Raw genomic sequence first — 13,739 nt, forward strand, 5'->3', positions numbered from 1 at the left:
GTACTTATCACTATGTCTTGCTAAAGAAGCAATTATCCCATTATGATGTCATTGTGGACAGAATTCTGTCCTAATATAAATTCAGTCTGAGAGGAAAAAATAAACTGTACTGGAGTGATGAGCAATATTGTAAAAAAAACGGAGGAAAATGTATCCAACTATCTTACAAACTCGAGTCTGTTCACTAGATAGAACCTGCAGGGCTCTCATGATAAGCTTTGTGTTTTTGCAGTTACTGGTTGTACAACGTCTCTTTAGCTCCATCAATCCCTATATGAGGGACGAACATGCCAAGTGACGTGGTACACCATAACAGGCCCCTGCCCGGCAAGGTAGGAACCGCTATGTGCACAAAACAACCAATCGGTTAAAGTATATATATAAAGAGGCAGTGTCCAAAACCATCTATAGGAACAGTAAAGGTAGAACTATTTTCAGACAGTGACGACTCAAGTTCTACTTCTATCTCTGGACCCTGACTAATACTATACTGACTAATCCCCAAAATGATGTCAGTATTTCCAGAAGAATGTAGTACAGCCCATAGTGTATTGATTAGGAACAGCTCGATTATTAGTGATCCTCCAAATTAAAAAAAAAGATCATGCCCGTATCACCATACAGCAATATTAATAAAAATAATAGCTTTGTTCGGAAGGACAGTCATAAAAACAATCTAAAGAAACAAAATGATCAAAAATATGAAAGGATAAAATATTTTGTGAAATAATGAACTCTACTACCTCTCCCAAAAGAATTCCTCCCCACTTGGAAAGTCCACAAACTAAAATGAAAATATAAATTACAATTGATTTCCTAAAAAGACCCCCCTCCCCCATTTTGGCATTCCCTAAATAAAATTAATAATTGTAAACTGTGTGGTACATTTCAAAACAGGGGTAGTTGCAGAGTCCTGGTTAAGATGAGCACATCGGGCAGTAAAATCGACTATCCCTCCTCCTTCCATACTTTCTGCAAACCCGGCACCTTTTTTTAGGGATATATTTGTGTCTCTGTGGAAGGGGCGGCGTGAAGAAAGTGGCGCTCTGCAAGTCTTCGCACGTCCTCAGACTCGTAGGGTTGCGCAGGGGCATTGGAGTCAAATAGGAGACGCTCAATAACCCCCTCCTGGAACTGAAGGAAGGTGAGCGTTCCTTGTTTTTATTTATGCAACGCACACCCATTATAGGTAGCAATCTAAATTAGGTAGATTGCTACCTTTTTGTACCAGGCCCAGGTCTTCCGCTTCACCAAATACGGTTGAAGCACCTGGTTCGACAGCTCTACACCCCCCATGAACTTATGGTAGTCTGTCACACAAACAGGCTTAGGCTTTTCCACGGTGGCCCCCTCTCTCTAAATGCCACCGTGGTGCCTGAATGCAGAGTGGACAACATATAGACATCCTTCTTGTCATTCCACAACTCCTCGCTTGCCAGTGCGAATGACGCCCACCTTTCCACACATCTGGACACCAATTGCTTTGGGAATCCCACTCTGTTTTTACGGACTGTCCCGCAGGCCCGTGTATTTGCAGAATGGAGGGATTTAAAAAGGGGGACACTGCTATAAAAGTCATCAGTGTAGACGCGGTACCATTGGTGCAGTAATGGCTCCATTAGGTCCCACACAATTTTTCTGGATGTGCCAATTGTGTCTGGGCAGCCTGGGGATTAACTTGGCGGTCTTTGCCTTCATAAATTAAGAAACCGCAGGCATACCCTGTTGTGCTCTTGCACACTTTATATAATTTAACGACATATTTGGCACGTTTGGAGGGGATGAACTGCCGGAATGAAAGACGCCCTTTGTAGCTCATCAGGGATTCATCCACCAATAAATTTTGGATCTGGGGTGTAAGATTTGAGGAAATGTTCTTGTTGGAGGGAAATTAATTGTCTCAATTTATTAAGGCGATCGTAGCCTGGGCCATTTCTTTGAAGGACTTGTGAGTTATCTGTATAATGCATGAAGTGCATTATGGATTCATATAGGTGTCGGGACATAACTGCTGCAAATATAGGGGTAGCGTGGACAGCTCTTGATGCCCAGTAGGAGCGGACAGTTGATTTATTTAGCTTTAGGCCTAAAAAAATTAAGCTCAGGGACTTTAATGGGGGTCTATGATGAGTAGACGCATGTGGGTTTCAGGGGGTATTATATGGATATTGAGTTGTAGTATTATCTGGGAACTATATGGCAGTATTATGTGGGCTCTTTAGGGGCTATTATTTGGATATTGCATGTTATTTGACCACTATATAGTAGTATTATGTGGGCTGTATATGGTGAGGTCTCCTGTTTATCCTGTGACACACATGGAGCTGCACAAACTGTATACCGCACCTACAATTGTGTTTGCAAAGCACATCAATGAGACGGTAATCATTGAAATGGCCGCAGCATCGCACATGCACAGCGGCTCATTTCAACAAAATATTTTTGTGTGTGCGTAAAGTTTCACCACAAACAAGCAAACATTAAGGCTATGTTCACACGGGGTATTTTGCCGAGTATTTTGACGCGGAAACCGCGTCGCAAAACTCGGCAGAAACGGCCCGAGAACGCCTCCCATTGATTTCAATGGGAGGCGTCGGCGTCTTTTTCCCGCGAGCAGTAAAACTGCCTCGCGGGAAAAAGAAGCGACATGCCCTATCTTCGGGCGCTTCCGCCTCCGACCTCCCATTGACTTCAATGGGAGGCAGGAGAAAGCGTATATCTCGCTGTTTTATGCCCGCGGCGCTCAATGGCCGCGGGCGAAAAACGGCGCTATAATTGCCGCGAAAATCGGCGTGCAGGGAGAGGAATATCTGCCTCAAAGTTCCAAACGGAATTTTGAGGCAGATATTCCTCCCCCAAAATACTCTGTGTGAACATAGCCTAATGGAATAATAGCAAAACAGGTCATCAATAACCAATTACAGCAAAGAGTAATGTGTGTATTTACTTACTGTACTTAATTTCTGACGCTGTAACTACAGGGGGAGCTGTCTATATGGGGATGTGGTGCACTATGCACAGGGGGGTATATATGTGTGGATGTGGGCCACTATATACAGGGGGGTCTATATGTGGGGATGTGGGGCACTATATACAGAGGGGTCTATATGTCTGGATGTGGGGCACTATATACAGGGGGGTCTATATGTGGGGAAGTGGGGCACTATCTACAGGGGGGTCTATATATGGGGATGTGGGGTACTATATAAAGGGGGAGCTATATATGGTGATGTGGTGCACTATATACAGGGGGAGCTATATGTGGGACACTATATACAGGGGGAGCTATATGTGAGGTACTATCTACAGACAGTGTATGGTATACTACTATAATCAGGGACACATTGTATGGCGCTATTATAATCAGGGACACAGTGTATGGCACTATTATATTTAGCGGTTTTGAGAATTTTTACTTCGTTTATAGGTGCAGAAATGTTTTAAATGTGAAAAGCTGAAGACATCTGAGCAGAAAACTGCAGAAATGGGTCATGGCCGGGAGAAGTCATCATAGAGGTCTGGACCGGAGGGAGAAGAAAAGAACTACAATCTGAGACGTCACCGGTGAGTCACTTAATGTAAATGTTTATTCTGCCTCTAATCAGCACTGTAGTCACTGTATGATCTGTAGCGAGATGATGGGTGGTATGATTTTTTTTTGTGAAACAGCATCTCCCAGCATATCCTTACCATTGTTCGGTCCATGCTGGGAGCTGTAGTTTTACGCCGTACAAACCTATATGGTGGGGGTTGCACTAAATTGAGCTGTATTTGTTCTGGTGCTGCATATATGTACTGAGCTTGTTCTGGTGCTGTATATATGTATGAGCTTGGTTCTAGTGCTGCATTTATGTACTGAGCTTGGTTCTGGTGTTTTGTATATGTACTAAAGTTTGTTCTGGTGTTTTATATATGTACTGAGCTCGGTTCTGGTGTTTTATATATGTACTGAGGTTTGTTCTAGTGCTGTATATATATGTACTGAGCTTGGTTCTGGTATTGAATTCATGTTTGAGCTTGGATCTAGTGCTGTATATACATGTATGAACTCGGTTCGGGTGGTGCATACATGTCAGAGCTTGGTTCTAGTACTGTATTTATGTACTGAGCCTGGTTGTGGTACTGTATAAATATATATATATATATATATATATATATGTATATATATATATATATATATATATATATATGAGCTTGGTTGTGGTACTGTATATATATATATATATATATATATATATATATATATGAGCTTGGTTGTGGTACTGTATATATGTCAGAGATTGGTTCTGGAGCTGTAATTATATAGGATATATCTATAATAACAAAATTGCGGGCAGATGGAATTGTTCTCAATTCTTTTTATATTTAATGGGAACCTGTCTGGTAGTTTTAACCCCTTCAACCACCACCATGTGGTAATACATGACCGGACAATATTCCCCTGTATATTTTTTTCTCAGATGCAGCAAAATCTTAAAAATCCACTTTTAAAACGGCACACACTATATGCTAATTACTCATTAAAGGGTGATGGGGCGGTGCCGCTATCCTGACGAGTCACATCGTCCTGCCTCCAAACCAAACTTTCCATGTTTGATTGACATTCCCTGGCTTATACAACTTTCTCGGATGCGCCATTGCCTTGTGGCACTATATACAAAGGGGGGCTGCGTGGCACTATATAAAAGGGGTGCTGTGTGGCACTGTACACATGGGAGAGCTGTGTTGCACTATATACAAGGGGCCGTGTGGCACCACTAAATGGGGCTGTGTGGCACTATTTACAAGGTGGAGGGCTGTGGCTCTATCTACAGGGGGCTGTGTGTGGCGCAAACTACAGGGGTCTGTGTGTGGCACTATCTATTAAGGGGGGGCTGTGCAACACTATATACAAGGGAGTGGGGCTGTGTGGCACAATATACAGTGGGAGCTGTATATCGCTATATACCAGGGGGGCTTTATGGTGATATCTACAGGGGGGTTGTATGGCACTATCTACAAGAGGGAGGTGGGGGTCACTATCTACAAGTGGGGTGTGACACTGTTTATAGGTGGGACTGTATAGTACTGTCTACAGGGGGCTGTATGAAAAATTTTACACGTGACACTATCTATAAGGGGGCTGCTTGTGGAACCTGGGGGGTGGGGGGCAGTCAAGAGTTTTGTCTGCCTGCTATGGGGCCTAGTCTTTCCTAGTTACGTCCCTGGGCAGCATTTTGAACCAGGGAAGGACTGGACCAGGGGGAGGGGGCATGCCTTATTTTACTTACCTGACGTGCCGCATGATGGTGCCCATCTGTAAGAACACTCCTCCTCCTCTTCTCTGACACTGTATGCAGCACACGCCGCCAGAGAGGAGCAGGTCTGCAGAAGGAGCAGTCAAGTGCTCACTCCTCCAGAAGAGGAGTGACGAGATGCATGATGCACGAGGTGAGCGGTGAGCGGTGGCCTGTATTAAAAACAGCGCTCACGCTCCTGCCTTCACTATATTAAAAGGTGTTGGTCGGCCGGAGTTGGGGGACCGGGACCCGGGAGTATAATGCAAGGGGGGTCTGGGTATTTTACTGCATTTTACTGACAGCCAAGGGCTCTATGAGGGGGGAATAATCCACCCTATAGAGTCCTCACGTTACTATAATGGAAGGATAGGGGGATGCAGGGGAGGTGCGGTCTTAGCGTCTGACTTACTGCAGAGGGCTCTATAGGGGGGGAGTATTCTGCCCCCCCCCCTTTAGAGCAGTCAGTCGGATGCTCAGACCCCCCTAACCTTTCAGTATAGTAACTAGTGAGGGTTCTATGGGGGGATTATTCCCCCCTATAGAGCCCTCTGCTGTGAGTAAAACGCCCACACTCCCCCCCCCCCCATTGCAGTATACTCCTGGCCCCCCAGCGTCGGCCGACCCCTTTTAAATCAGTAGGGGCAGGATCGAGCTGTTACCGATCACATCTAATTTCATAACTTAGATGTGATCGATAACAGGTGACTTAAAGGATTCAGGTCTCAGCACTAGATACAGCTGCTCTGTATACAGGATAAAAAGCAGCTGTATCTCAAGTACAAATAATTTTCAATAAAAAGTAATTAAAACTTGCACCAATCACATTGATAGATATATTCATATTTAAAAAATAGGTTTTTAAAGGTGTAAGTAGCCTTTAAATTGTAACTAAACTTTTATCATTTTATCATGTCATACTGAAAATGTCAGAAGTTTTAATTGGTGGGGGACCAAGCACTGAGACCCCCACCGATCGCTAAAACAAAGCAGCTGAAGTGCTCGTGTGAGCGCTCAGCTGCTTCGTGTCTGTTCCGCTATTTACGGAAATAAATGTATCGGTGTACGGAATCAATACAAAGTCTATGAGCCCGTACACAGATACATATACTGTATTTCCGGAAAAAGCCGAACAGACATGAAGCGGCTTAGCATTCACACGAGTGCTTCAGCTGCTTCGTTTGGTGGGGGTCCAGTCAATCCAGACTTGTCGAACGTTTAGCTAAACTTTAAGCTTTTTTCAATAAAATGTTTAAAGTGGATTGTGTGGAAGAGTTATTTCAATAAAACTTTTTTTTTATGTCTCTGTTTTTGTATACTTCATTACCGCCTTAGTAATGGCTGCTGTCTGATTGAGAGAGTCCATTACTAAGAAGGGCCTTAGTGTTAGCCAATAAAAAGGCTAGCACTAACCCCCTATTATTACCCCGCTACCCACCACCACCAGGAGTACCGGGAAGAGCTGGGTACGATCCAGTACCCGACCATCTGAAGTGAAGGGTACTTGGGTGGCCGCAGGCTGGTACTATCAGGCTAGGAAGGGCCCAAAACCATGGCCCTTCCCACCCTGGTGATGCCAGGCTGCTGCTGCTTTATTGTATCTGGTTGGTTATGAAAAATGGAGGGGATCTCACATAATTTGTTTTTCAATTTATTTTTAAAAAATAACGTGGGGTTCCCCCTATTTTTCATAACTTGCCAGATACAATAAAGCATCTGCAGCCTAGCATCAACAGGGTGGGAAGGGTGGGAAGGGCCACGTTTTTTGTCCCTTCCCAGCCTCATAATACCAGCCTGCGGCCTAACCGTCGTTTCAGATGGCCAGGTACTGAATTGTACTTGACTCTTCCCGGTATCCCTGGCAGCAGTGGGAATCGGGGTAATAATAGGGTTTAGTGATAGCCTTGTTACTGGCTAATGCTAAGCCCCAGCCTTAGTAATTAAATGCTGTCAATCAGAGAGCAGCCATTACTAAGGCCATAATAAAGTATTAAAAAAAACAGTCATAAGAATTTTTTTTTATTGAAATCAAAACTTCCCTATGCAACCCTCTTTCACAATTTTTTTTTTTTTAAAGTAGATAATTGAAGTAGTCCAATGAATCTACGACATAGTCCAAACGGTCCAGCAGAACCTACCAAAAAAAAGTTAGCAGTATAAAATTTAAAAAAAAATTACATTTGCCACAATAGAAACCCCTGCTCCTCCTTTTGCTCTTGTAGGCCACAGCCTGGTTTAGGCCTGAGGCCCACAAGAGATCGGGAGCACGCTGTTGACGTCAACTGCCCGCCACCATGACGTCACTGCATCATGCCGTCCACGCCGGGCCACTGAATTCAGTTAAAAATCATGTCATTTAGGTAAAACAAAGGGGGCATAGAAGATGCGTTAAAGAGGCTCTGTCACAACATTATAAGTGCCCTATCACCTATATAACAAGATCGGCGCTATAATGTAAAAACTATCTATTTGAAACCACTTTATTAGCGATTTTTTGCTTTATGCTAATGAGTTTCTTAATGCCCAAGTGGGCGTGTTTTTACTTTCGACCAAGTGGGCGTAGTACAGATAAGTTTATGACGCTGACCAATCAGCGTCATGCACTCCTCTCCATTCATTTACACAGCAGCATCGCGTTCTTACACAGCAAGCCACGCGTAATCTCGCGAGATTACGATGAAAACGAGATTACGTTTCCCTTGCTGGAAATCTCACAGAAAAGATTCAGAAGTGTCAGGATTCTGAATACACATGACGTCCAGGCTGGAGGTAATGTATATTCATTATCGGGACACTTGATTAACGTTAATGCCTGTGTATGTGGCTGCACATCGTGTTCTATTAAGAACGCGATGCTGCTGTGTAAATGAATGGAGAGGAGTGCATGACGCTGATTGGTCAGCGTCATACACTCCTCTGTACAACGCCCACTTGGTCGAAAGTAAAAACACGCCCACTTAGGCATTAAGAAACTCATTAGCATAAAGCTAAAAATCGCTAATAAAGTGGTTTAAAATAGATCGTTTTTCTAAATAAAAAGCATTACTGTCACCTAAATTATAATAAGAATCATCATTATTCTTCATTGTTGTTCATACTTAGATGGCCAGTGGAATTATTAGGCCTGACATTCCCCAATATAAAGATAAATTATATTAAAGTGTACCTTTTGTACCATTTGTGACCTGCTTAAAAACCTTTTTAGGATATGATTCTCAATTTTAAAAAATGCCAGTATCTAGTCTACAATAAAAAACAATGAGTGCTCTATACTTTTTATTAGCTTCAGTCACTTGCAGGCTGCACACTCCATTCATTTCAATATAAAACAGAGTAGACTTTTATTTTTGTGACGTGTCATTACATCTGTATATTATATGTGGAGTGGTCATTATACACCGTCTTTATTATATGATGACGGGGATATTCCCCAAACAGCACCATCATGCTGCCCGTACACTGACTGTATAGTCTGTCTCGCCAGCTAAGTCCTTGGTCTCCGTCATCTAATGTTGACGAATAAGTGGCATCGCTGGACTCCACCGGCCGGTGAGTCCGCGCCTTGTTCACACTCCTCGATGGAGGCCTCAGGCTCATTCGCAAGTCAGACTGCTAGCTCTGCCCCCTAGATGTTAATATTGATGTTCAGGTCTTGACCGCTGATATTGATGTTCACAACCATTGGATAGTACATGGGGAAGTGATCTACAACCTTGATGTCTCTGTCCTCAGCGGTTCATCCCTGATGAATGCATTTTATTCGTTGGCATTGCCGATGTAAAACCACTTGGTGGCCACGATGGAGACGACCCTTTCAGTGGCTTTTCTGATTTTACATGAGAAGCCTTTGCAGTGCAGTGTGGCTAGAGCTAGGCTGAGACGATATAAGTCCAGGTCTTTCATGACATCATGGTTGATGGCATCTTTAAGAAATTCAACATGTCTGACTACGGCCTCCTTGTCCTCTGAGTTAACCAGATAGCTTGGGGTCTGGAGGAGCAGGGTCTTCATCAATTTTGGGTAGTTATGAGCCAGACAGCTGTAGATGGATTTCAGGTCATTGATGTTTGGAGAGATTTCCGTCCGGAAAAATCCCCGAATGTTGGCTCCTTTTATGTAGGAGAGGCAGCTCTGCAGAGATAAAGTACTGGCTGCTACGATCTCCTGGTTGTCACTATGTAATTTCAGGAGCAAAGTTGGTATAAAGCTCCTGACTTTATCTGAAAAATATCCAAATAGCGGAAGGCGGCAGCTCTCTGTCAGATCTCTTAACAGGTTTATGGCCGCAATCTGGACTTCTCCATCCGGATAGTCCATATGCTCCCGGGATATTTTAATGAATTGTCTACTGAGTACAGAAAGCTTCAGGCGTCTGATAATGGAGGACAGCGCCCTCAGTGCCGCCATGATGATCTTGGTGTTGCTGGTTTTTGATAGTCTAAACTCCAGCTGGGCAATGATCTTATTCTTGTAGCTCTCCACCAGTCTTGTAGCTCCGGTGGTGGCATTCCCCAGTGCCTCCATGGAGATGCTGCACAAGATATTATCGTCCTCTTCTATGATCTTCAGCAGATGTTGTATTGCGCACTCTTGGTATTTCTGCTTCATAAGTCTTGGATGCTTCAAAGCCTCATTGAAGAACATAGCTGCTGTCATTTTGGCCTTTGGGTCCGCATTCTTCAGGGCATTGAGCAGAAACTGGAGGAAATCTTTTGTTATTTTCCTTCCAGATACCAAAGATGTGACAAGCGTGTTCATCTCAATACGCTGCTTCTCTGTATCTTCCAGTTCCTTATTCTCCGCCGCAACTTGCTCCCTGTACTTTTCTAGGAGCTCGGCATGAGGAAGGGTCTGTAACTCGTCATCGACCGGCTCGGTCGGCTGTTTCTCCGATGATTCGGGTACAGTAAAGAATTCCAGGGCAACTTTAGTGGAGTTTTGAAGCTCAGCATGGACATCAGGCAACCAGGTGGAAATGTTGACCTTCATGTTGCTTATGGCCTTCATAAGTTGCACCTTGCAGCTGCCACCCTTCACAATATATTCTTGGATGCTGCCGCATAAACGTCTTATAGCATAGCACAACGTCTCCTTAGATAGTTGGTCCGGAGCGTCTTTGACCACTCGGCTCAGCACTGGCAGCATGTCCAAGATGTGTGGCATGATGACTGTAGCACACAGAGATGTCACTTCTGTCAAAGTGTCGACAATGGCAGCATTGAAATCCTCATAAACGATGTTGTATCTCAGTTCCCCGAGCACCGCTTCCAGATGGAGGATGCTCAGCCAGACGATAACCTTCTTAGTCATGGCGTAGGAATAGTATTGTCGCTTCATGTACTCCACCTTCAAGTGCTCACATAGCACCTTGATCATATATTCCTTCAGGTAGTGGGCCGCGTCTCTTCTGTACTGGATGACTCTGATGAAGAAGCGGCACATGGCGGCGTTGTATTGAGATGGTAACAGGTTACTCAGAATGGCTTTCTGAAACACATCCGTATAAGTGAAGAGATCTTCAGCCGCCTTCTCCTGGATGAAATAAGGGACACAGGCTCCTAAGACGTCTTCTTCCACCAAATTCCAGGTGTCCAAAGCATTTCTGAGCTCTTGATTTGTGTCCACACAGAATGTCTGATGTTTTCTATTCATGATCTTCATAGCCACAAATCTGCTGAGGCGAGAAATCATTGTGTGGTTACTTGTTTCTAAATCATCTTCCAAAAAGAAAATAGATTCCAGACTTCTCTGTCCTCATTTATCTGCCCCCTCCCCAATTAAACATTTGATAACTGCATGAAGAGCACCCTCCCAAGGCAGAGACAGGACAGTGCAGCCAGAGGAGACAGCGGCACTCCCCTACACTGCGCCCTCTGGTGGTGTAAGAAATTAAAGGTTTCAGAAAATGAAAGCCACATATAAGGTTATATGTAATATTATATAGGGTATTTTATTTGGGTAAATCAAAGATGAAGGATCATGGGTATAGTTGCATGTCTTAATGAAATGCGTCTCATCCGTATTCAAGATTTCTATTGTTTACACTGATTCTCACAATAAATGACTCAGACGTTCACAGGTATCTCTTACAGGTGCTAACCAGTAGTGTGAACCCAGCCTTACACATGGACAAACTCAGGATGTCATAAATGCTAAAGGTGGTTGATAAGTGGCACCAGTATTCTATATCCGCATGTTACATGAGGGGGGAAGTTCTTTTTATCAGGAAGGTCAGGCTATTTGTCTCTAAGAGGGGCAGACAAGGGGGTATGAAAGACCCAAGCATGACATGAGGGGAGCCACTTGGGAGGCCACTTGAGGAGGGACATACTGGAAAGGAGACTTCCTGGAGTGTGGGGAGACCATGGATGGTAACCATAACGTGTCATGTAATTATTGATGATAAGGAAAAAGTGTCTCTGTAAAGTTCATTGTTTATGTCTCCATAGAAGTCTCAGAATAACTAACAGTCATTTCACTCTTTATACAATATACATTTTTATACACTCAATCTTGTATGTCATTTATTGCGCCTGATCTTAGAATCTAACCCAGTAAGAGGGTGAAAGAGAAAAATTCTTACAGGGGCAGCACATGGAACTCGCTGCAATACTTCACAAGAAACATTCTACACGTTCTCCTCTTACCTCTGAATCGTGGATCTGAAGCTTCTGGATAAAGCAAGATTTCTAGAAGTCACAGGACTCAAGAAAAAGTCAAGTGAGAGCGACGAACCAAAAAGCAAGAAACTATTGGTCTATAGCGGCTCAACGGAATGTGACTGATCTGCAGCTTTTATAGAGAAGGTGAATTATGACATCACTGATGACCTCACACTTACCTTACATTCCAACACACATCAAATGTTTTTGTTTTTTTTCACATATCTTTATTGAATTTCAGTAATAAAAACATTACAACATTTCAATATCCAGCGATTATAAATATCATAATGCTCAACAATTTATCTGCACAATTTACATCAGACAACATATATCTCCCCAATCCCATCCCCCTCCCACCCCAAAGATCATTAAGTACAATAAAATTATAACCTTTTTATGAAAAAATAATAATTATACTTTCCTATAAAACACCAATCAACTCCATATCATTAATATTTCCTCCCACTTCTTTTTACAATTCTTCTTGTCTGCTCTTATTTCCTCATATTCTTTAATTGTCTTAACCAACTTCAACCAATCCATAACAATTGGGGATTTACCAGCCATCCAATTTCTTGCAATTATTACTTTTGCTTAACCCCTTAGTGACCAGCCTATTTTAAACCTTAATGACCAAGCTATTTTTTAAGTTTTTCCATCGTCGCATTCCAAGAGCTATAACTTTTTTATTTTTGTGTCAACATAGCTCTATAAGGTCTTGTTTTTTGCGGGACAAGTTGTTTTTTTTTTCATATCACCATTTTGGGGTACATCTAATTTATTGATTTACTTTTATTCACTTTTTTTTGAGGGGAATAGAAATAAACCTGAAATTTTGCCACACTTTCTTGCGTCCTAAATCTACACCATTTACCGTGTGGTATAAATAACACAATAACTTTATTCAGGGGTTTATTACGATTGCAACGATAAAAAATGTGTATTGATTTTATGTTTTACTACTTTTATACAGCAAAAACACATTTTTTTCAAAATTATTTGATTTTGTGTCACTATCTGAAGATCCATAACTTTTTTTTTTTCCGCCCATGCAGATGTATGAGGGCTTATTTTTTTTGCGGGATAACTTATAGTTTTTATTGGTACCATTTTGGAGTAGATGCGACTTTTTTATCACTTTTTATCACATTTTTTTTTTAGGCAGGAATCACAGAAAACAGCAATTGTGGCATTGTTTTTTATTTTATTTTTTATGGCATTCATCGTGTGGGTTAAATGATGTAATAGCTTTATAGTTGGGGTCATTATGGACGCAGCGATAACAAATATGTGCAACTTTTTACTTTATTTTGTTATTTTTAATAATAAAGCATTTTGTTAGGGGAAAAAGTGGGTTTCTAATATTTAATTTTTTTCACTTTTTTTTAATTAACTTTATTAAACTTTTTTTTCACTTTTTTACTAGTCCCACTAGGGGACTTTACTATGCGATCATCCAATTGCTTTTATAATACACTGCAATACTTTTGCAATACAATTAAACGGACAGGCATCTGCTAGGCCAGGCCTCTAGCATGACCTAGCAGGCTTTCACTATAGGCAGACCTGGGGGCCTTTATTAGGCTCCCGACTGCCATAGAAGACACGACACCCGGCGATCATATTGCCGGGTGCCGTTGCGATGAGAGAGGGAGCTCCCTCCCTCTCTCCAAAACCACTGAGATGCGGCGCTCGCTATTGAGCACCGCATCTGAGTGGTTAAACGGGTGAGATCGATACTGATATCGATCTCACCCGTTAGAGCAGGAATGCCCCCAGCCCTCAGCTGCCTCTGGTA

General features: G+C 42.6%; 1 protein-coding gene across 1 annotated transcript; it reads right to left on the bottom strand.

The window, feature by feature from the left end:
* Positions 1-8,546: 8,546 nt before the first annotated feature.
* LOC142743606 (uncharacterized) lies at positions 8,547-12,028 on the bottom strand. Its single transcript, XM_075854525.1, has 2 exons — positions 11,924-12,028; positions 8,547-10,947 (listed from the first exon to the last, which is right to left on the bottom strand). The coding sequence occupies exon 2, from the start codon at positions 10,935-10,937 to the stop codon at positions 9,033-9,035; it is 1,905 nt and encodes a 634-aa protein (XP_075710640.1). The 5' UTR covers positions 10,938-10,947; positions 11,924-12,028; the 3' UTR covers positions 8,547-9,032.
* Positions 12,029-13,739: the final 1,711 nt, after the last annotated feature.

Source organism: Rhinoderma darwinii, chromosome 2, assembly GCF_050947455.1.
Source record: "Rhinoderma darwinii isolate aRhiDar2 chromosome 2, aRhiDar2.hap1, whole genome shotgun sequence".
NCBI lineage: Eukaryota > Metazoa > Chordata > Amphibia > Anura > Rhinodermatidae > Rhinoderma > Rhinoderma darwinii.

Coding starts and splice junctions, on each gene's coding strand:
- LOC142743606 (XM_075854525.1), bottom strand. CDS start 10,937: ATGAAGATCATGAATAGAAAACATCAGACATTCTGTGTGGACACAAAT.